A 23,222-nucleotide genomic window follows, 5' to 3' on the forward strand; every position below is an offset into this window, starting at 1 on the left:
CATTCCATAAGTAATGTGATTTTTCTGAGAGTTAAGTTCAAAACAATAGGATTAGCTACTATCGTTTTAAAGATCTGGAATAGAAAGCATGGTGGAAAAAACAGTGAATTATAAAACGTACGAGAAAATTCATCACTGATCGATTGTTCGAAGGTAATTGTTTATTTTCATCCAGCAATATGAGAGCCGACTACGACGCACTACTTATGAGATAACCTAATGTTCCCATTAATATAAATCCATTTTGTAAAATTATAATGCCCCTTTATATTTCTTATTAGATGAACTTTTTGATGTACACCACTGTATATGGAACCTTATAGACACACCACGTAACGAAACCACCAAGGGAATCACAACCGTGTTCGAGTAAAAATTCTAAAGATCCAGCGGACCAGTTGCGCATCGTTCGATATTTCGCAAGAAGCTGTAAAGAAGGTGGAAAGTTAGTAGGGACAGATCGATGGTGAAGAATTTGGTATCCGCGAACGTGTTCGCGTTTTGAGGCCATCGCTAGCGAAGGGTGGCTAGGAGAGGGAGAAGGGGCACGTTATGGAAGTGGGGAGGGCTACGTTAAGGGGCGTCGGGGGCGGTGGTCGTCGTCGTTTCTACGCGCATGTTTCTTCTCCGCGAAACGGATCGATGCTGGAAATAGCTCGACCCGCAGGAGAGTACGAGGTGAGTTGGCTTCGCTTTCGGCAGGGCCTTCGCAGCTCTCCACGCCCGCTGTTTCCTGTTTTCCAGACCAAAGGGAAAACGTAACTCGTAGCTAGAGCCCACGGTCCGTCTTCTTCACGTTCCCGCGAGCTTCCCTCGTCACCCGGCGAACGTTATTCGCTGATTTCCTCTTCGACGTTGTTCTTCCTCTCTCCCCCTCCTCAGAGAGTCTCTATCTAACTGGACACTCTTCTCTTCTTCGATCATATTCGATATCTGCCACACTGGTATCAGTTCAATTTCATCCTCCGTCATCTTCTATATCACTCTTCTTCCTTCTTCCGGTGCTCATTCCTCCGAGTGTGTGCTTCGACGATTCATCCCACCGGCGACCAAAAGAAACACAGAGAGAAATCTCGACCGCGGGATGACTCGAAAAAAATGTGCGTCGTACCGATGTGGCTGACGAGGCTGGAATCGTAAGTACAACTAGCCGAAAGATTTTTCTCAAACGTAGGTGTATAGCGCCGCGAAAACCAGAGCGAAACGTGGCCGCCGTGACACGACACCTACGCTTCTTCCGATTGATCCGCGTTCTAATACGTTTCGCTTCGCTCGCCTGAACGACCTGCACTCTGAATTTTTAACACGTTCCTCTGCTTTGTCGCAGTGACAGGGAGACGTTATGGCCTCTCCACTTGTTCCTTTGCATCCTGGCTATTTCGTTTGTAGGGTTCGTCCGGCCGCTTTCAGAGTTCCCTCGAGAAGGTTTCCGGTTGCGCCTCTCGAAGAAAACACCTTAGATAGAATTGATCTAACCATAGACGGATGATCTTGAATGTCTCGTAGATGTCTTGTCTATCCTATAATCTCTAGAATATAGTAGAATCGATCGAACGCGAAGACTGTGTCATAGTGTTAGAGGTAGCAATGTCTAGGGAAACAGAGTGTCTCGGTGTATCTACGACGGCTTTGGTACGCTCCAGGCCGATTTAACCAAAGATACGTAAACTAAAAAGAAGCATTTCGTGTACTATAATACGTAGAAATATTCTAGACCGATTGTGGCTTCGTACATAATGCTGACGCAGCAATGATAGTTGCTAAGACGATAATGAAGTTGTCCATTGAGAACTGACTTGGTCGATACGCCTCGCGTTTCCTCCTTTCTGTCATCCCTCGCGAAATTACCATCGGATACGTGCTTCGTGTTTCGATCATCGGGCTTATTACGTTCTGACATCCATTCGATCTTCACCTTTCGCTTTCTTCATTGTAATCGAATTCTCCGTTTCAGCCTGGAGTCTCGATGGTGGACGCCTGGAATAGAATGGAGTAACGATTTGAAATCGAACGGTTGTCGAATTATATCGTTGTAAGACAGGTGATAAAACTGGTCGAGTATAGAGCATCGTCCGTGCCGGTATTACGCGTGCGCCTCGGTAAATCCGGTGGACAAATGTTCGGCATATTGCAGCAATGCTTTTCGCCGAAACTTTTATTCAATTACGTCAGAAACTCAAGCTACTCTCCTACGAAGAACTAGATATCGTGCTCTATTGTTCTTCAACGACTTGCAATATGTATCGGTGCTCGTCGACTTGGCTCTTCTACGTTGTATCAAATAAGATTCTAGATATATGCAATTACCCTGTAGAGTGGATTTTATGGGACGGAATTTCCTGTTTTATATAGATCTTTATTCTCTTATTTTTGGAAACGTTATGTGGCAGATTGTTGTAGGGTAGAATATTATTGTACAATTGAGGAATAATAGAATATCTATTTAACACATTTGTCGCCAGTGAAATATGATTACCCACCCGTGGATTTGCCACTTCTTCTTTTACTTTTCTTAACCCTTATGAGTAGACTCTGGATGTTTATGCAATTTCGTGTTTTTATAAACGTTATGAAATGGAATCTGCATAGAAATTTGTTTCACCGTTTAATTTGTTATACCAGTGAAGCTTATTTGGACATAGAATCTCGTTATAAATGAAACTGTATATTCTATTTAAAAAATCATGATTAATGTGTATCTTACTAAACTCGAGTGTATTATAATCTGTGACGTTACGCAATTGTGTTCGCTGCTAAAATAAGAAGAATCAAAATAATGTTTGTTTCAGTATGCTCTGTGAAAAGAATATTAATTGTTTCATCCGAATTAACAAGAATGAAAATGCAATAATTGTATTAGCAGCATTAATTAAATTAATGAATCAATGCCAGCGAACGTGTTAAAACCACGTACAGTGCTCGAGCATTGGAGCGACGCTGGATTTCATATGGGGTTTGGATTTTCTAAATATAAATCGGCACGCGCACCATTTTTCTCCTCTATTGGATTTCACTCCGCTAGACCCCTTCCTTAAATTTTTCAGTCGACAACCCAACCATATACCGTGACACTGTTCTCCATCCTGTAACCTAGAATCTACGAAAAACAAAATGTTAGCTATATCTCTTTCTAAACCGTGAGGTTAAGAGTCATAAAGAAAACATGTCAGATTTTGGAATGAAATTCTAAAATTTCTAAGACAAATTCTGGTAAATCTCTTTATATATGTTTGATAATATTTCTAAAATTTTCAGGTTGAGTTGTTTCCCATCCTGTAAGCTAGAACCTTTGAAACAAATAGAATTTTTGATAAGTCTCCTCCTAAATTTTGAGGTTAAATAGTTCACCATCCTGTAAGCTAGAACCTCTGGCACAGAAATAGAATTTTTGATAAGTCTGTTCCTAAATTTTGAGGTTAATTTGAGGTTCAATTGTTTACCATTCCGTAAGTTAGAACTTCTGAAACGCAAATAGAACCTTTGATAAGTCTCTGCCTTAAGTTTTGAAGTTAAATCGTTCTCTATCCCACAAGCTAGAATCTCCAAAACAGTAATACAATTTTTGACGAGTCTCTTTCTAAATTTTGAAATTAAATCATTTTCCATCCTCCGAGCTAGAATCTCCGAAACAGTAATACAATTTTTCACGTGTCTCCATCTAAAGTTTGAGGTTAAATCGAGGTTCGATTGTTCTCCATTCGGTAAGCTAGAGTTTCTAAAACAGAATTTTTGGTAAATCTCTTCCTACATTTTGAGGTTAGGGGTCATAGAGGAAACTTCCTTTAAATAAATGATTGATACATAGGTTTGATAGTAGCTGGTAATTAACTCTGGTAACAAGTGTTGCTGTCGATTCTATGTGCAAAGGCACGAGCGGCACTGGTCGATAATATCTGTTCACCTGGCGACGCTGTTCGGACCAAATTTAATTATCTAGATGCCGGAGATAAGAATATACCTTATCGTGTCAGGCATTGAGATCATCTCACGATATTACCATCGATCGTTTCTTAAATTTAACGTTAACTTTATCGACCAGATCTTCGTTGATAGAAAATTGAAAAGCTATAGATATACGAAAAGCAAAGAATACAATCAATGGTCAAGTTCCACTGGGAAACGCTGAAAGTTTGAAAAGCTTATTTGCAGCAGGACGAAACTTTATGAAGGTCCCTTGCAATTCTTAAGATTTCATCTCGACTTTTTATTCTTTGGCGAAACTTTCGTTGGCTAAGCTGGACTTTTATTTAATTTAAGTTACGCCAGATAAGTAATTTTGTACTTACATGTGCAACTTCAAAACATAAAAGTATTTTATGTCTGATTGCAATTAGATAGCGTTCAATATTTATTTATAATATCAAATATCAATGTTTATATTAACACGTAAAAAAGTTTATCGTACTTATCAGCAGATAATACCTTGTCCGATCTTTTCTGAAGCTATTTTTACAATTTACCTTATTTATCATTTTTAATTTCTGCTTCCAGAAGTTGTTAAATTGCGATGGAAAATATTCGATTACCTCTTCGAAATTCAATTTTCTTGTATATTTTACCTGAGTGAGGTGACGCATTTCAATTATATTATGTTAAATGCTTTGTCAAATTTTGTTCAATGTATACGGCTGATCATTCTGTCGATTAAAATACAGATATTTATACAGATTTATATTTTAACGAAGACAACTAAAAATATTGCAGATATGGGCATTTATCTGATCTATCGATTGCTGCAATACATACTATATTTTATATATTTTATATATTAACAATAATGATATTCATTTGTAATTAACAGCAAATTTTGTACATGTATTTACATATTACAGACTATAGTAAAGGACGGTGTTAGGATAAAAAATAACAATACTAGGTAAGAAGATATATTCATAGATAAATGCAAAAGAAAGAAGAAGAAAATAATAAGATGTAATATACAACAATATTAAAAGATACATATTTGATATATTATTTTTTCATATTATTACTTATCAAAATTCCTCAATCTATAATCATCTTTCCTATTACATTTAATGCTATTAAAGCTATTCACAATCTTTCTAATTGTTAATTGTAAATTTCAGGAATTACCGTACCAAACTTTCCTATCTTAGAAATTCGAAGTCGAGAAATCAGATATAAAATAGAGGAGCGGCATTATTTGTGGAATGACCTGATATCCTTCGTTCGATAGAATCAAACAGAATACTCGTCTCCGTGGAGTCGTAGAACTAGAACAGTGGTCGTAGGTGAGATTGCCGATTTCTCAACCGTTATCGATTACAGTTTCCTGGGTTGCATGCAGGTGTACTCTGACGATGATATCGGTTTTAGTTGGGGTGAGCTGCGATAGTCGTTGAGTTTGTTAGTACACCAGCCTCGACACGACCACCCTGCAGTAATCTGGAGCACGTGTTCTCTCCTGCTCCCCCAATTATCGACGAAATTCTGTTTCGTACACTATGTCGGTCCCTTTTGCTCGTTGGTAACTCGTCGACTTCCGACGGTGTCGATTTAATTGCCATGTTGTTCGTCGATCGTGATTCTCAGTTGTTTGCAAATTTCTTAAGTTCGAAGAAAATAATTTACTCTCTGATTTCGCCATTTCAAGTATTAATAATTCATCAAGATTTTAAGATGTTGAACCAAATATGGTGAGAATCGTAATAAGAAAGATTGGAAGATATTAGGATCGAAATACTATTCCAATAATTTTCGAGATAAAGAAACGAAAATATAGGAGGATGAGATATTAGATTAAAATTCATTTATGTCCTAGTAATTGTAAAGTATGTTGCTACCTGTATTTACTTTATATTTATAATCATATTTATACTTTATATGTGTGAGCAATTCTTGAAGTACCTAGTACAAAGATGGCAATTAAAAATTGGATATGATATAACGGAGGACATGAAGGGTTTTATTAAAGAACGTTAGATGTACTCTAAAGTATTTCCTAAATTTGAGGTCGACAGAGTTAAAGTCCAAATAAAACCCAAATTCTACCAAACATTCGTAAGAATCTACAGACACTTAATCAAATTATTGAATTATTTAGATAGTTGTAGCAAACAACTGTTCCTATATTTCTGGAAGAATAATCCCAATGCATCGTTGGCAATTAAAACTATGGCGCAGATGGGCATTGTTGTCGAAAGATATATAGCTTACACTGATGTTAATTAAATTCCCCATTCGTAACGGATTAATATGCTAACTATGACTGTCGCGTAAGACTTTAAGCCTCTTATCAATGATATAGATCGTGGCGTACGCTCGACTAGCAAGGGATATTCGCGTGTTGCACAACTTTGTCCTACCTGTTCAGAAGATCCGTAGTATCTTATATATGATTATATATATAATAATATTATATATAATTTTTTCAACACACAACGTTCGTTTAGTATATGAGAATAGGTTTCTCCTTCTTGTTCATTAACTATTAGCAATAGAAATATATTTTTTGGAGCGGTTTTATGAAGAAGACACAATGTACTAAGATTTGAGATTAATTCCAGATAATCTCAGTTAATTTCAAAGTTTCAAAGAGGATAGATTTTTCATGTTATCTTCCAAAAGCGATATTCTGAGAAGTTTTAGTCGATATTATACAACTATGTGTTGTTATGTCCTTGTAGTCGCTATTAGTTAAGACTCCTTTAGGTATTTAGTGCTTTTTTTATTAATTATTAAAGCAACACATGTTCTTGGTTGGCTTTATCAAGTAGACGTAATTACGTACCAAGATTTGAGACAACAGAAACCATATACATTTATCGTTTAGTCAACTAGCGTTTTATAAAAGTACAATATTACGTGTACGCCACATCAGACGCAGAAAAGATGAGACACGAATGCGGTTTCTATTGTGTGATGATACAAACTCATTGACCTAAAACCAAGCACTAATAAAATACACAAGGAGAGAGACAAGATTTCTGGCATTTTCTCAGCAATACCGCTACGGAGGAACGTTGTGAAAGGGCAACAGGAAGGGTAAAATGGTCACGGTTGTACGGTACTGCTGATCGATCAGGCTGTTCTGGCAACGATCCCATTACGCGTACACGACCGTCCAAATCGAACGTTTCGAATCGAACAGACAGATAGAAAAATTCCAGATAACGACAGCTTTGTTCTCCGTGAAACTCGACGGCCTTTGTCCCTCGTCTTTCTCGTAGCGATCCCATGACTGATATACTCGAATCGATCTTATTCCAGGTCTGAGTCTAATTAGACTAAATCAGAGGATACAGTAGATGAAAGCGACGTAGCCAAGTGTTTACCAATCGGTTAATAGTCGAAGCTTACCGTTAAGCAAGCTAATGGTAACTGTACCAAGCAATTAGAAACCTATCAAGGACCATAAGGCTGGTACCATAAGACAGACTGCTGTCCATCGCTGGTTTGTCTGCAATGTTGGTTTCCTCTTCTTTAAACTTCTTCGTGCATTTGTGCACATTGCTCTTGTGAACCATGTCATCTCCGCAAACATTCTATAGCCTTCTGTGGACAGTCTGCACGTCAAGAATTCAACGGTGACACGCTGCTCTTGCTTGAAATCCGTTATTTACATGCAACGAAGAGGAAGAAGAGAAAGAGTTACTACGAAGAAAGAGTTGTCCCACCGATATGTGGAATTTAAACGACCTACAGTCGCTTGCAAAAGTCTACGTACATCCCTTACATATAAATTGTTACAGTTAATAGTTACAGTAGAGATCATTTTGTGACCAAATGCGTTTTCCATTTCTTTGCATTAGCTCGGAACTCATCAGGAGTATGTAGATTTTCGTACGACTGACCGAGTAAATCAGTTAATAATAACGTTGCTCGTGTCGTATACATCAATAGATGTACGACATCGTTTCGAGAGTTCGACGCGGAAAGATGAACGAGCGCATAGAGCGACGTGTTTCGCGTCGTGCACGCGTTAAAAAAGAAGTGGACGAATTTAGCACGGTTATAAAGAGCGACCGACTAAATAAAGATCGGTAGTGTGCAACAAGTATTCGAGGATTCGGCAAAGTAGCCTGAAACGTCGCGTGGGTGTTGTCGTTTCATTCGCGAGCACACGCATGTCACTCGCATCGCACGCTTCGCACTTGCAGCTTGCTGTTCGCGTTGCCCTCTTCCTCCACCGATCGATCGAACGTCGATGGTATTCGACGATTGCGTAGAACGCGTATAGAGTATTATTATAGTCTTGCTGCGACTACCCTTGGTCACTGTGGATCGTTTAGAATTGCACATAATGGCGAAATCTGCATGAAGGCACCTGTAATAATCGCGCGAATCTAAATCTTTTCTAATTGAAAATATCGTTCTCCTATGATTTGGTACCGCTATTGTTACAAAACCTAAGGCCTTCTCCTAAAAAAAAAAAAAAAAAAAAAGAAATATGAAAAAGGTTTCTCGTGGGAAAAAGGTTTGAACACGTTCGCTACTGTTATTTATCGCGTTTTATTTCTTGTGTTTCTGTACAATGTACTCGATAATCGGATACAGCCAAGCTTACATTCGTATTCGTCGATTTTCAAGAAGCGAGTTACGAAAGTCTTCGTACATCTTATGACAAGACTATTTTTATTCGCATTAAATTTTGCTATATATATATATGTAAAGCAAACGTGAAATTTCATCTTGATATTTCAGTATATAGCGTATACATTCTCTACCAAGGAAATGAAATTGAAAGGAAGATAGGATACTCGTGGAATATTAATATAATCGACAGTTTAAAATAACGTATGAATCTGTTTCAGTAGAAACGAGTATTCTATACGTTTATCGAGTCAACCAGCAAGATTTTTGTGAATGACTGTATACGATGGTAGCGAACGTGCTAATAACCCATTGGCATGCACAGTTATTAAGCAGTCTGAGGAAGACTATACGTTGATCCCCTCAGAAGCCAAACTAATCAACTCGACTCGTGTGAAACGATAAGTTGTATCGTAGTACAACCGACAGAGATAGATAATACTAAATTCAGAGGTGAGCTTGAGAAATAATATCACTGTGGTATCGTCATCTTTCTCCATGGAGTTGATCAGCGTGGTTGTTGCATGGCGCGTATAACGTTCGGTTTGGCGTATAAATTCATAAAAATTCGTGTTACTATCGCTTAGCACCTTTCGTACAGATAGAGAAGAAAAAGGAAGCGGAAGGCGATAACGACGTTTAAGACGTCCGAAAAACACGGTGTGCCAATGGGTTAAAGCTTGAACCTTCGAGGCAGACTAACGAAAAGTATGAATACCGATTGCAGAGGCCTCGCTTGTTCCACGGTAGCTCTTAGAGGATGCACAAGCTAGCCAAGGGCCTGAAGAAGAAGAAAAAGCCGAAGAAGGGCAAGAAGGGGGCAGAGGAGGACGAGTTCGACCCGGAGGAGCTCGAGCGTTACAGGCGCGAGCGGGCGGAGGCCCAGCAGAAAGCCGAGCAATCCGGCGAGCAGGCCAGCAACGCCAGCTCCGACGAGTGGAAGAAATTCGAGGCGTTGACGGCCGGAGTCGACTCGATCCTCAAGAAGACGCAAGGAGATCTCGATCGTATAAAATCCACTTCCTTCTTTCAACGGAAGCCGCCGCTAGAAGACGAGAAGAAAGAGGAAGAAGAGGAGGACCAGGAAGATCGTGGTAAAAAGTCTTCTTCGAAAAAGTGGGTAGGTTTCGACGAGGAAGGTAATCCGATCGAAGGTGAACCACCGGACTTCGAGGGAAAGGGAAAGAAGAAAGAAGACAAGCCTCTGGTTAACGAGGACGGTCTCGTCGAACTTCCCGACGACGAGGATGAACACGAAGACTCCGCCGACGAAGACGTATTCGACACAACCTACGTTGACGTTCTCCAGAATATCGACGTTCAACTAGCTTACATTCCCGACAGTCCAACCGAGGAGGAGGCCGGCGACGATCCGTTCGACACTACAAACGCTGACAAAGTACTAAAAACAGTAGATAAGAAAGGGAACAGATTGGTTAGTTTAGGGAACGCGGTAGAGGTCCTCTCCGGAAGAGTCGATTACGTGAGTTCGTGCAAGATCACGAGAGGCAGGCGGCCTAGACTTCAACAAGATTTATTATTGGATGACTTCGAGGAATCCGAGCAACTTGCGGAGAGTAGCAGCGTAGTTGCGGAGCCTGTGGACGTGACTAAGACTTTGCTGGACGACGACAGCGATCTTCCTGATATTCCTGTCGATCTTACGAAGCTTCCTCCGGTTCTACCAAGACCAGTCAGTCCAGCTGTGAATCAGGAGAACGTTGCGGACAACAAACCGTCCAACGGACCTTTGGATATTTCTGAGTTCGAAATATTGAAAGAGAAAACGATCTTAGAGGAGATTCCTGACTTGGACGACGCAGAGTTCGATTTAGACGCAGCGCCAGATGAGCCGGTACGTCTCGAGGAGGCTGACGACCCTTTCAAAACTAAGGAACCGGCGGCTGTAGACTTCCAAGCCGAGATAATAGAAGCAAGCTTCGAGGCAGCTACTTTCGTCGACGAAGAAGATCCGTTCGACACTACTTTCGCTGAGAATATCCTTCCTGGTAAGACAGAGTTGAAGTTCATCGAGAAAGAACTAGAAGAGCTTCCGGTTTCAGAAGTGACGATATCCTTGACCGATCCAGCTGGATTGAACAGAGATTATGAGACAGGTTTGCTGAAAGAAGAACTCAGAGCAAAGATCAGTAACTTGCAAGCTAAGAAGGATCTTCTAGGAGGATCTACAACCGATCTAAGTCAACTTGCGGACGAACCTATAGCTCCAGTGGAAGATCTCAGCTACGTAGACCCTTTCGACACCTCTGCTATCAAAGAAATTCCTCCTGGAAAGACAGAGTTGAAGTTCCTCGAGAAAGAGTTGCTTGGTGAACAACCTAATCTCTCTAATTCTCTGGACGACGACGATTTCGATCCAAGAAAGGACGAGCAGCCAGCTGTTCCGGTTGATATTACTGTATCCAAGCTACCGCCAAGGCCTCCTCTTCCAACAGCATCTGTTAAACCAATCTTTCAGGTTGAATTCGAAGAAGCAGAAGATACTGGCGAGGTTGGCGACCGTGGACGGAGATCTTCGAGGCCAGAGGCGCTAGAACTAGCACCTTCAAAGACCGTTGCTTTCGAACTGCCTACACCATCCAAACGTCCAGACCTACTGACAACCACCGAAGAAGAGAAAGCACTACCTTCGAAACCTCTGACACCTTATTATTCTCAGAAATCTATCGACGATTTGTTACCTATACAGGAGGAGGAAGCTGATGTGGATCCTTTCGATACCAGTTTCGTGGCCAAGGTAGCTCCCGGAAAGACAGAATTGAAGTTAATCGAGTCAGAATTGTTGAAACAGGAGGCAAAGTTACCTCATAGTCTGAGCGATCACGATTTTGATCCGCGAGCCGAAGGGAAACCTGTAAGAAGACAGAGCGATTTCACAGCTAGTTCTATCAGGCCGAACAACTTGAAGATCGCCGAGCTTCAGGACTCTGTGTTGAAGAAGTTCGAGGAACAGAGGAAACCGAAACTGCAGGAGAGGCAGGAGAGTTTGCTGGACGAGAAGATCGAGGTGGATGCGAAGCCTCTGACGCCAAGAATCGAGTCGAAGCCCATCGAAGAAGAAGAAGAGATTTCCTACAACGATCCTTTCGACACTTCTATCGCCACTAATATTCTTCCTGGTAAAGCGGAGCTGAAGATTCTCGAGAGCGAATTGCAGCAAATTCCTGGAGAGCTGCCCGTTCGTCCTGTTCCTATCGCATTCACAGCGATCATTAAAACTACCATTCCGGAGGTTGATCCTGACTTTGATCCCAGAGCCGAGGAAAAGAAGGCAACAGCAGATTATCTGTGCATCGACGACCAAGATCCTGGAGCCAAAGTACTTACTCCTTTGCAGAACGACGACTTCGGTTTAGGAGAGGACGTGGATCCTTTCGACACCAGTTTCGCTACCCTAGGACCAGGAAAAACTGAACTGAAGATACTCGAATCCGAATTAATGCAGAAATAGAATATCTAATCCATCCTCCTTCTCTTCCTAGTAAAAGACTCTCTGCTAAGCAGTCTGTGCAATTATATATTAGAAAGTACTATACCAAAGAATATTTTAAGCAACTTTTAAGCTGGTCCATTAACCTTTCGATCGAGCAACATGGATTCCAAAGGTGGAAACCCTTTCTTGATGGACGACTACGGTGTCGAGTCCAACGACAGGAAAACTGGCCAACCGTCGAATCCTTTCCTCCAGGACTTCGCGGATACGGAAACAACCGGAGCAGGAGAGAATCCTTTCCTGAATTTTGGAGCAAACCAATCTTATCAATCAGCCATTACAGTCGACTCGACGAACCCTTTCGCTTCTTTCGCCACGGAGACCACTGCACCTAGCACTGGTTTCGAAGCTACTACTACCGACACTACGGCATCTAACATATTCTCTGGTCAATCCGCGAACATTTTTCAGACGAGTGTCAGCGAGTCGAGCACGAATCTGTTCGATGCGCCGATCTCTACTCAAGTGACTGACGAACTTTTCGGTCAAGAGTTGCAGTCTGCACCTCCGCCATCTCCGGTGGTGCCTGTGACACCGGTTCAACCCAAGAATGGCAAGACTGCACCGTCGAGACCGCCGCCACCGAGACCTCAACCACCGGCGCCACCTAAAAACACCAAAGACTTGATCTTGTCGGTTACTGGAGCTATGGATGCCACTTCTAACCATCTCCTGGATCGATTACAGGTTCGTTATAGTGAGATAAATGGCAATTATATACAGGATGCTTCGAGAACTTGAGCATTATCAGGATATTCCACTGACTAATGAGTACCAGGGTCATTGGGTGAGACACGTACTATTCTGTATGATCATTTTTCAAGTTACAGTTATTTTTGTTTATTACCTGACTCAAACCTAGTGAAATTCTTAAAAGATGCGTGTTAAGAATATTTTTATATATACGTATCTTTCAAGTAGAAGCGTAGTTACTCAGGACATTGACCTTGACTACATAGATATATCAGCGAGGAGTAGCATTTTCTACATGCATATGCAATTGCCAGATAAAAATTACGTGTCCCATCTTGTATATAAATAATTACCGGATAAGTCAAAATCAAAATTGTTATCTGTCAAACTTTGGCTCGTTTCATCTTGATCGTTAATTACAGGCAACAAGAACACCCAGTCCAACGTTAATGCACTCTCCATCGCCAACTCCGGAGCACAGTTTCGCCGACTTCCTGGACGTGGATTCGAACGTACCAGACCTAATGTCCGACGACAGCAAAGTAGCAGAGCCATCAAAGAATCACGACATCCTGGATCTCCTTGACGCACCTAATACAGAGACGACAACCACTACCATCTTCTCTACGTCCATAAATACCGAAGACGCCACTAGTTTGGTAACAGGAGTATCCTTGATCAGTGCCACTGGCCAAGACAATCCATTCGTCAGTATTACAGAGCAAGAGGCATCTCCTATTCAGGCTGAGGATGCCTTTAAGTCAGATTTCCCGGAAACTGCTTCTGTAACAAGTGAAAAGAGGCCATCTATAGCTTCCACAACCGGAGTTGTTGGAAGTGACACGGAGAAAACTGGTATTGATTTAGATTTCGCTGCGGAATCCCCTGTTGTCTCAGAAACTATGCAATCATCGACAGCTGGAGCTGAATTATTCGCTACCAGCGGCACTGAGCAATTGTCCACGATAACTACCGAGTCTGCGTTCTTTTCTGTTGCCGATACGATGTCTTCTGGACCATTTGGTACCATAGATACCACGGCCTCGCATTTCACGACATCCATGCAAACGCCCGGCACACAACCTCTGTTCGCAAGCACGGAAATGAATGCATCATCCGCTCAGTCCAATGGACCATTTGCTTCTGATTTACTTGGTGATTTCGAAGAACCTACGAAAGATATCAGTGGCATGACATCGACCAGCCCGACTCCGGGAGCTGAATTTCCCATCAATGAAGCGTATAAGCCTGAAGAGCAATTGGATAACTTCGCAGCAACTACGAAAGTTATCGAGGGTACTGGCGATGCGTTTGATATTTTTGCTTCGAAATTTGATAAAGCTGCGGAGCAGGAAACCAACGCTGGAGATCCTTTCTTGGATGCCTTTGGTGGTGGGCCTACCGCCATGGACACGTCTAGCGATGGTAAAAGAATTTTCTTGTAATTTTCTGTAAGCTGGCGGATTAAATAATAAATTTTTATGGATAGAAATTGCACATATTTTCTTCTATTTATTATATATTTAGATTTACATTTATTTGACTCTTTACTGTGTATTTAGTTTGGGGTGATTCGTCTGCGACCGGGTCAGAGACAGCAGTGACTGGATTTGGAGAAGCTGACGGGTTTGACTCGTTCCTGAGTATGACTGCACCACCGCCAGAAACAAATGTAAAAAGAACCGACTCTGTAGATTCGGATGCGGGACCAGATTTCAGTGTATTCATTAAGTAAGCATTGATATATCAAATAATCAATTAATAAATATATAATAAATATCAAATAAATATTAATAAATATATGTATCGACGTTTGGCTAATGTATTTTGTACCCGTAGACCAAAAGAGGATGATCAAGGCGGAGCAATCGAAGGAGGAGCTGTCCCCGTGCTAGCGCCACCACCAAAGAGTCCGCAAAACACAGCTTACACAGATACCTCACCACGATTCAATCCCTTCGACAAGTCAGGATTCGCACAGGACGCTATTCCCACTACGGAAACTGCTCAACCTGCTGAACTGACCAGGACAGATTCTCAGGTATTATAAACATCGACGTATTCGTTTTTGCAAATTGAATCTTATAATCTTCATTCGACATTATACATGCCTTTTTAAATATAAGCTCAATTGAAAAATTGTTGTTATTAAAATACTCTATAACTATGTCTATGTTTCTGATAAAATTAATAAAACTAGTTGTTTATTATATGTATTACATTGTACGTATACATTGTATAGTATATTGTTATTTGCTTTTATCTGATACTAGGAAACTCCTCCGACCCCCCTATTTGACGAAGACGTTAGCCAACCTTTGGAAGACTTCCCAAGAGTGACGTACACCGGTGACGGCTGGGACATGCACCTGCGCCAACCTAACAAGAAAAAGATAACCGGTCAACGATTCTGGAAGAAGATCTTCATAAAACTGGTCTACCAAGGTGACAATCCTGTACTCCAGTTGTTTAACAGCAGAGAAGACAAGGATCCCTTCCAAGAATTACCTCTAGTTCCTTCTTACTCGATATCCGACATCGGAGCACAGCAATTTGACCAATACGGGAAAATATTCACGGTGAAGCTGCAATACATTTTCTACAAGGAACGACCTGGAGTACGACCTGGCCAGGTGACAAAGGCGGAAAGGATAACGAATAAACTCAGTCAATTCGCTGCGTACGCCATTCAGGGTGATTATCAGGGGGTGAAAGAATTTGGAAGCGATCTAAGGAAGCTCGGTCTTCCCGTGGAACACGCGCCACAGGTGCAATTTCTTTTTATATCGGAATTGTACAGCTTTTTGGAAATAGAGTTTATAACGTAGACAAACAACATAAATATAAAATGCTCGTTAAGGTTCGACCTTAGATGCAATGTTTCATTTTCAAATGTTCAAATTTTCAAACATTCAAAGATCCGCATCTCTAAACTTTCGAATTGTTAAAGTTTCAAATTTTCGAATTGTCAGATTTTCAAATTTTCTATTATGCAATGATATGTTTTATATACGCATATACAAATTACATATTTTTTGTACATTACTTCATTGCTTGTTCTTTAGTGGTTCCTTAATGGTGGTCCTTAATGAGCTAATATTGAAAAATTTCAATTATTAAAATAAACTATAGAATTATTGTCATTGAATGACTTTGCTCTTTTCTGTACAGATTTCTCAGTTATTCAAACTGGGTTCCCAACTCTACGAAGATATGAAGCAGTTTTCTTGCGCGATCGAGGAAGCTCTGTTCAGATTGCCGGCCCATCGAGATCGGGCGCTCAGTTATAAGACAGAAGACGTGCAGATTACGGTCGTGGATGAATTGTACGTGGAACAGAACGCGCAAGGTCAGGTCGAGAAGCAAATAGCACGTGTTCGATTGTTCTTCTTGGGCTTCCTCTCTGGTAAGATTTGACTAACTTTTGACAATTATCATTATATTACCATTTATAGTCTATAGACACCAGGATCTCGTTTATCTGTTCTCGGAATTATTTTACCATAAAAGTACTTTCATTAAAATTTCATTATCTCAGGAATGCCTGACGTTGAATTGGGAATAAACGACATGTGGCGCCAAGGGAAAGAGGTAGTAGGCAGACATGATATAATTCCAGTGGTAACCGAAGAATGGATCCGTCTGGAGAACGTTGAGTTCCACTCCTGCGTTCAACAGGACGAATACGAAAAATCTAGAATTATAAAGTACGTCTTCAACAAGCAGCAAACGATTTTTGAAAATATCTTCTTGATAACCACTTATAAGACTCTATCTTGAAACGATAGTAACAACAGCTACAACGCTGCTAACTAACTACTAATTGCAATTAACACCTGACTAACCCTTTTGAAGGTTCAAGCCACCGGATGCATGCTATATCGAACTTATGAGGTTCCGAGTAAGGCCTCCTAAAAACAGAGAGCTTCCTCTCCAGCTTAAAGCCGTAATGTGCGTTACCGGTAATAAGGTAATGTCGCTTTTCATCCAGAAAATTTGCACGCACCTCGACACCCCGTACTCTGCTTGTTCTTGTCGAATATCGATACTCGTTTCTGTTTAGGCAGTGTTACGCCTCTGGTTCGACGCTTACCCTCTTTGATCTCGTTCTTTCATTATCAACAGGTAGAACTGAGGGCGGACATTCTCGTGCCGGGATTCGCGTCAAGAAAACTGGGCCAAGTGCCCTGCGAGGACGTGATGGTACGTTTCCCCATTCCAGAGTGCTGGATCTACCTGTTCAGGGTGGAAAAACACTTCAGATACGGATCCGTCAAGTCAGCTCATAGGAGAACAGGAAAGATCAAGGGTATCGAAAGATTTCTCGGTGCGGTTGATACTTTGGAACCTCAGCTGATGGAGGTGACGTCCGGTCAGGCAAAATACGAGCATCAACATCGTGCTATCGTTTGGAGAATGCCTAGGTTACCGAAAGAAGGCCAAGGTACCTTCTTTGTTATAGATGTTCAATTCTAATGTAGGCAACCGGTTATTTTTATATTTTTTTCAGCTTCAAACGAGCTTCAAACTGACTCATACATTTGCATTTTAGTTGTCTTAACTTAAAAGTTACTTTATCCTATAAAATATGAATGTAGAATAATATCGATGATATCATTGACAGGAGCATACACGACACACCAATTGATCTGTCGAATGGCCCTAACTTCCTATGATCAGATCCCCGAGAACCTAGCCGAGTACTGTTACGTGGAATTCACGATGCCAGCGACCCAAGTGTCTCACACGACGGCGAGGAGTGTTAGTTTTCAAAATCACGACAGCGACACTCCACCAGAGAAATACGTGAGGAATTTGTCGCGACACGAGTACAGGTACGATCCTCCGACAATAATAAATATATTACGTGTTAAACTTTCGTATTTAGTTCGGGTTTCAATCGTATTTTTATTAGAATATCGCGCTGGTATTTTAATTTTAAAATTGTATGAGGTAAGAAGCAGACTCATCGTGCTTTCCCTCTATACCCTACATCTAATACGTAACAAAAATTTACAACATACAGCTATACAAATATAACATATAAATAAAAAAATTATTATTACTCGTCGTATACCAGAGTTGGAATCGAGCATACGCAAGGAGAAGGCCCAGGCGCATACGTATCTGCCACCTACACACGAAAAATTCCGGAAACGACGCCGGAGACACAAGGAGAAGCTTCAGACGCTGGCGCGGAATCAGATTCCGATTCCTCCGATTAAATCCAAATCAGTCTTGCATAAGGTAACCTGTAACACGTACGGAACTTAAGGAGAATTACTTGTTAATGCTAAGGTATATACAGAAAGCGAAACGATGCCTGTGACTGGACGCGTGACGTTTCACGATTTGCAGCTCGGAACGAATGGACAATTTCCACGCGAGCAAGCGCAACACGTTATTGGAGTAATCGTGTAGCTTAATAAAAAGCAATAGCGTATGTGACGTGCTCAGATAAAAAGTTAAGATTCGAAAAAGTCGGTCTTCACCTTTTCATATTCTTTCACAGTCAAAAGTATGCTCTTTTTTTATTTTATATTAATAAAAATTGCAAATTTTCAAGTGGTTTTAGTAACAAAGCTGTGAAAATTGGTAATTATTTATTACATTAATAAAAGTTACAAATTATCACCAAGTAATTTTAATAACAAGTTATTCTCTTGTATTTCTCCACTATCAGCAAAATTTTGAGTTTTAATCAAATCATTTGCACGCATGATGAAGCGATTGTACTTAGTAATATCGCACTGCAGAGTGCATATCTTTAAACGCGTTTATCTTAAAAACTCGTTTCTATACGTTAATCTCTTTTTACCAAAGCAAGTCACATTGATAACTTCGAACGCACATCGATATCAAGAGGATATAATCATGATAAATGGTTCGCGTGGGTTAAATCGTTAGTGGCCGCTGCGATCCGTGAAACGCTAAACGTCGACGCGTGTTAAATATAACGAACATAACAGTTAACATAACAGTTAACGAAATGTACGTATGAAAGGAGTAATTTGTAAGGGAGGACAATACCGATTTTACGTTCAGTTTAGCTTGCTAAGTAGTAATGCGCACTCGCGGTGAAAGGCTTTGCTCTGCTTAAACTATTTCAAAGTCGGATTAGTGGATTATTAGTTATCGAAGAAATTTAGTAAATTGGGTATGTAAAATTGGTTAAACAGTATTTTTTTATTTCGTTCCATGGATCTATCCAATATAAAAATATCAAAATATATGTTTTATTTGGAATATTTTATATTAATTTTGTTTATTCTAATTGCAGCAGTCGATATCTCCGAAGTGTTTTGCTTATTTAACGATTTTATCGTATCAACACGACGATCAGAGGACAATAATTGTTAATTAAGAAAGTCGTTATAACTTGGAAGAACCGTGCGGCGCATATCTCATCGTTTGAGCTTGCAGATGATCTATATCAAATGTTATCTAGTCGTTTACCGAAAGGTAGTTTATTCAGATTAATCGTCGGTTATTAGACACGTAAGTAAATAACGATAAAAAAGATGGTATCGACAATTTTTGCCAAGAGAGGCTAGCAGAGAAACGTATATTATTTGTAATTATAATACTAAACGCGACGCATGGAAGATTACAGTTCATTAATCTAGTCTTTAATAACATTTTGTTCTTGTACGCGACGCGAGCTGCAAGAATATGTTCAAACGCTTTGCAAATCATATATACATAAGTCTTAGTGTGTAAGTTTTTGTTCGACGCTTTTTTCCTTTCTTATTTTTCCCCCCAAAAATTTCACCGTTGGCGCGAGACGGTGGCTCGTCAAAGTATTCTGCGTAAAGTTGATAAGGCTAAATGAAGAAAAAAAATCTATTTAACTATGTATAAGATAGGATAAACGATGCGAAAGATGTTATTAATAATTTTACATAAGGCGAACGAAGATTTAGATACGTAAGTTTCCGTTGAGATTTTGTCGATTTTTCGTTAGAAATTTTTCATCCTGCAAAGGAAATCGGAAGAGTCTATTCTAGTCCTTAGCTCGTAAGACGATCGTATGACATGTCAGGTGTTGATTCACCGGTCATACGTTATCTTAAGTCTATTTAGGTTAATGATAATCTTAATCAATTACGCGTAGAAAAATGTCTGCCGACATGCCAAGTAACGTATAGACAATTAGTGCTACTAATTAATATCGTCGGTTATATATAGATTGTCGCTCTGATCCGTGTCAATGCGAGTATGAACGTATTAGGTTGTTCGAAAAATTCGTAGCGAAAGTTAAAAAAGATTTAACTAGAATTTGGCGTTTCGTCATTTGTAACTTGACGAGACTTTTCTTGAAAAATATTTCTTCTCTTGCTGGTGAATTCCTTCAAATAGCTTTTGCGGGTTCTTAAAGTTTTTCATTTATTGCTTATGTCTTTCGAGTAAGATTCGTAAGGATTACAGTAAAAAAACTTGTTCTACTAACGAATCTTTTATATTTCTCTTTGATTCTGTTTAGTATCCAACTAGGGCCAGCATTTGTTCAGACGTTTCGTTGTTTATCGTAAATTTACCAAATAAAAACGCTGCGAACTTTTCGAACAACCCAATATTATGCCTTATATTTATACTATGTCTCAAACTTTCTTCAATGTATCCAATCAAGTACATCAATCTGACAATACCGCTTAATAGTGCCAGCAAATAATGTTCTCTTAAAACTAAAATATTAATATAACTAAGCAATTAATTGATCTACAAGACTGCATAGGTAAAAATGTTACATTGCGTACTTTGAAACAGTGCAAAGCTTTTCCACTTGCGGCGTGACGGTCTGTTTGCGTTGGTACATTAAATGGATCCCGAGAGGATTTTTTTCGGGAAAAATTCGTCTCGGGACTTGACGTTTCCAGCTCGTGATCTCAACTGCGTGTAATATCGTACTCTAGTGCGATTTCCAAGAAGGCGATATCCAATTTATGTATCTAAAGGGAAAGGTTCATTTAAACACCTGATGCATGTATAGATATCTTAGGAAAGGTATTCAAATTAGAGGTTATGTGTGATATTGGCAAGTCTATTGATGTTTGATAAGCGTGACTGTGAATAAATGAATGGATGAAAGCAAGAGGAAGCATGCAAATTTTTCGTCCCTGTGAGGAGGTCGTAAGTAAAATTTTAATCTTGGACAAAGCCAAAATTTATTTTATTTTCCTTGTAGCTATTTAGGTATTATTTTAAAAAGAATCATCCTTTATCAGTTATTAATCCAATGTTACAAAAATGTTCGATTTTATCGAATAAATCATCTTGTATCATCGAAAGACCTCTCGCTGAAGAACGATTAATTAATTATAATACACGTCAGAAAGAGTGCCTAAGTTCGTAAAAAAATAGTTACGCGTCTTACGAAAGAAAATGAATTCTATTGCCACTGTTGATTCAAAAAGGAATTAACGTTTAGTATTTTGAAATGTTTGAGTTCTATAATTGTGTTCGACTTTTAACTAGTTTTCTTTTGAAATTATCACTGGGGATAAAATGCGTCGATAAGGTAGATCTCAATTGAATCTGTACGACCTCCATTCGTTGTTGCTCCAAAGAAATATCACTATCCCAGGTCAAACTTACTCGCGCATTTACATACATATAATTATTAAACTATGTAGATTTTAGATATAATCCTGTTAACTCGGCTCTCTAATGATTAATTGTAAAAGAGAAATTAGTAACGTCGTTGTTGTTCTTACAATTATTACTAAGTGAAAAAAATGAAACAAAATGTTCTGTACAGGTAAAGAAAGTCTGTAAAGATTACGGTTAATTGAGTCGTGCTAGGATCGGTAATTAATAGAATTTAGAAAGAACGTCCGTTGTAGATTGAAACGAGCAATGAAGGAACAGAAACCCCTTAAACTGCATTTTTACCTTCCCACGCCATTTTTTGGCCACGATAGATCGATCGATGATTTCGTCCGTCGAGCTTTTTATCGAACGTTAAGGAGTAAATCTTTTATAACAGCTGAGAACTATTAATGTTATCAATCATATATACCATATTTATTTCATTTTATTTGTATCGTTTCTTGCAAATTTATGATCAATAAAATTTAAACATTTCAACCTCATCACCAAACGCAATAACCTGCAATATCAACGAAGAACAGAGTCGAAAATAACGTCGATGATTTACAAAAAATAAAATACCTTAGCATTTTGAATACCCTATAAAAGCAAAGGCATGACTGTTTTAGTTTATATTCGTGTTTACTTATGTAGGTATGTAGCTTAATTAACATTTTAGAGATTCCGTTAATGGTTAGTGTGGTGTATGTACGAAGTTTGATCTCGAAAAGCACATGAAACGAGTATAAAGAAAAAAGTGTTTCGTTACGATTGTTGCGAATGATTTAACGATTGTTACGAATAATTTTGATTGGCATCAAATCTCGAAGTAGGTATAAGGAAAAAGAAAAGATCGAGAGTGCGAAAACATTCCCTAATGAAATTGAAATATAAAGTACCTCTAATCTCCGATCTGTAATTTATAAATATATAAATATACATATAAATATAAATATATATATACAGGTACACATGTATGTAACGTCGTAATGTGTAATTATACGTGTACGTATGAATTGTAATTGTAATCTAATAGTAACCAATTGCGGTGTAGACAAGTGACAAAGAAGAAAGGAAAAAATGATTAGGGCAAATTTGCTCTTTGATATATATGTATTATAATTTCGCAAACACACACACACATACATACATACATACACACACACACACACAAGGAAAGAGAAAATGAAAATTTTCGAGGTAATGGAAACAAGTGTAATACTGTTAGCTAATGGTATTATTGATAAATTCTATGTATCAATAAATAATATAACATTGTTTAAGGGACGAAATTGGGTTAACTACAAGTCGATTATTTTGTAAGAATCTCATTATTGAATTTACCATTTACCAACTAAAATTACACTAATACCGACAACACTCAATTTTCTTAAGCTTCTTTTTAAATTTAGTATCACCACAAATTTTTCATCAAGAAATGTCTATTCATCATCAAATTTTATCCATCCTCGTTAAATTTTTATCCATTTGTTAGTAATTTCTCACTATATTTCGATTGAAAATGAGGCGTCTTTTTATGGTGTCATCGTGATTATTCAATATGTTGGTATATAAGTACTTATAATATCATTGAATTATAGATACGCATTTCGCAATGTGCGTTAAAAATTCTCTTTCTATTGCGTTAATCAATTTCCTTTTCCCTTGACACTGAAATTCTTAACGCGTTCTAATTGAATTGTTTCATTGAGAATACATTAGCATTAAACACCTGGAATCATAAACAGACAGCATAAAATCTCATAAATTCCACGAATAATGTTAGATATTCATTAATCAAATATTTTTTATTTGCTATGTTATTTTAATTCAATAGTACAATACTATTCAATATGTATAATTATAAGAAAAG

The 23,222-nt window shown here is 39.1% G+C and overlaps 2 protein-coding genes across 5 annotated transcripts; both read left to right on the plus strand.

Moving 5' to 3' along the window:
• The first annotated feature begins 607 nt into the window (after positions 1-607).
• On the plus strand, positions 608-12,219 carry LOC125386006 (protein stoned-A). Of its 4 annotated transcripts, none has more exons than XR_007225810.1 (2): positions 608-1,136; positions 1,955-2,992. XR_007225810.1 is itself a non-coding variant. In XM_048410436.1 (2 exons), the coding sequence occupies exon 2, from the start codon at positions 9,314-9,316 to the stop codon at positions 12,023-12,025; it is 2,712 nt and encodes a 903-aa protein (XP_048266393.1). In that variant the 5' UTR covers positions 657-1,136; positions 9,155-9,313; the 3' UTR covers positions 12,026-12,219. The 4 variants fall into 4 exon arrangements, 3 of the variants coding, with proteins under 3 accessions (XP_048266393.1, XP_048266391.1, XP_048266394.1); XM_048410436.1 differs by lacking the exon at positions 1,955-2,992 and adding an exon at positions 9,155-12,219 and having other exon boundaries at positions 657-1,136; XM_048410434.1 differs by lacking the exon at positions 1,955-2,992 and adding an exon at positions 9,281-12,219 and having other exon boundaries at positions 657-1,136.
• On the plus strand, positions 12,157-22,641 carry LOC100643209 (protein stoned-B). The gene is made up of 11 exons (XM_012314119.3): positions 12,157-12,754; positions 13,183-14,185; positions 14,323-14,491; positions 14,600-14,801; positions 15,034-15,528; positions 15,932-16,166; positions 16,299-16,467; positions 16,616-16,730; positions 16,886-17,204; positions 17,385-17,595; positions 17,841-22,641. Exons 1-11 carry the CDS (start codon positions 12,167-12,169, stop codon positions 17,983-17,985), a joined length of 3,651 nt encoding a protein of 1,216 aa, XP_012169509.2. The 5' UTR covers positions 12,157-12,166; the 3' UTR covers positions 17,986-22,641.
• Positions 22,642-23,222: the final 581 nt, after the last annotated feature.

Source organism: Bombus terrestris, chromosome 11, assembly GCF_910591885.1.
Source record: "Bombus terrestris chromosome 11, iyBomTerr1.2, whole genome shotgun sequence".
In the NCBI taxonomy this organism is placed as follows: Eukaryota; Metazoa; Arthropoda; class Insecta; order Hymenoptera; family Apidae; genus Bombus; species Bombus terrestris.

Excerpts from the sequence above, each read along its gene's own strand:
- LOC125386006 (XM_048410436.1), top strand. The coding sequence starts at position 9,314 with ATGCACAAGCTAGCCAAGGGCCTGAAGAAGAAGAAAAAGCCGAAGAAG.
- LOC100643209 (XM_012314119.3), top strand. The coding sequence starts at position 12,167 with ATGGATTCCAAAGGTGGAAACCCTTTCTTGATGGACGACTACGGTGTC. Across the intron at positions 14,802-15,033 it reads TGACCAGGACAGATTCTCAG|GAAACTCCTCCGACCCCCCT; the intron begins GTATTATAAACA and ends ATCTGATACTAG. Across the intron at positions 16,167-16,298 it reads CTTCTTGGGCTTCCTCTCTG|GAATGCCTGACGTTGAATTG; the intron begins GTAAGATTTGAC and ends TCATTATCTCAG.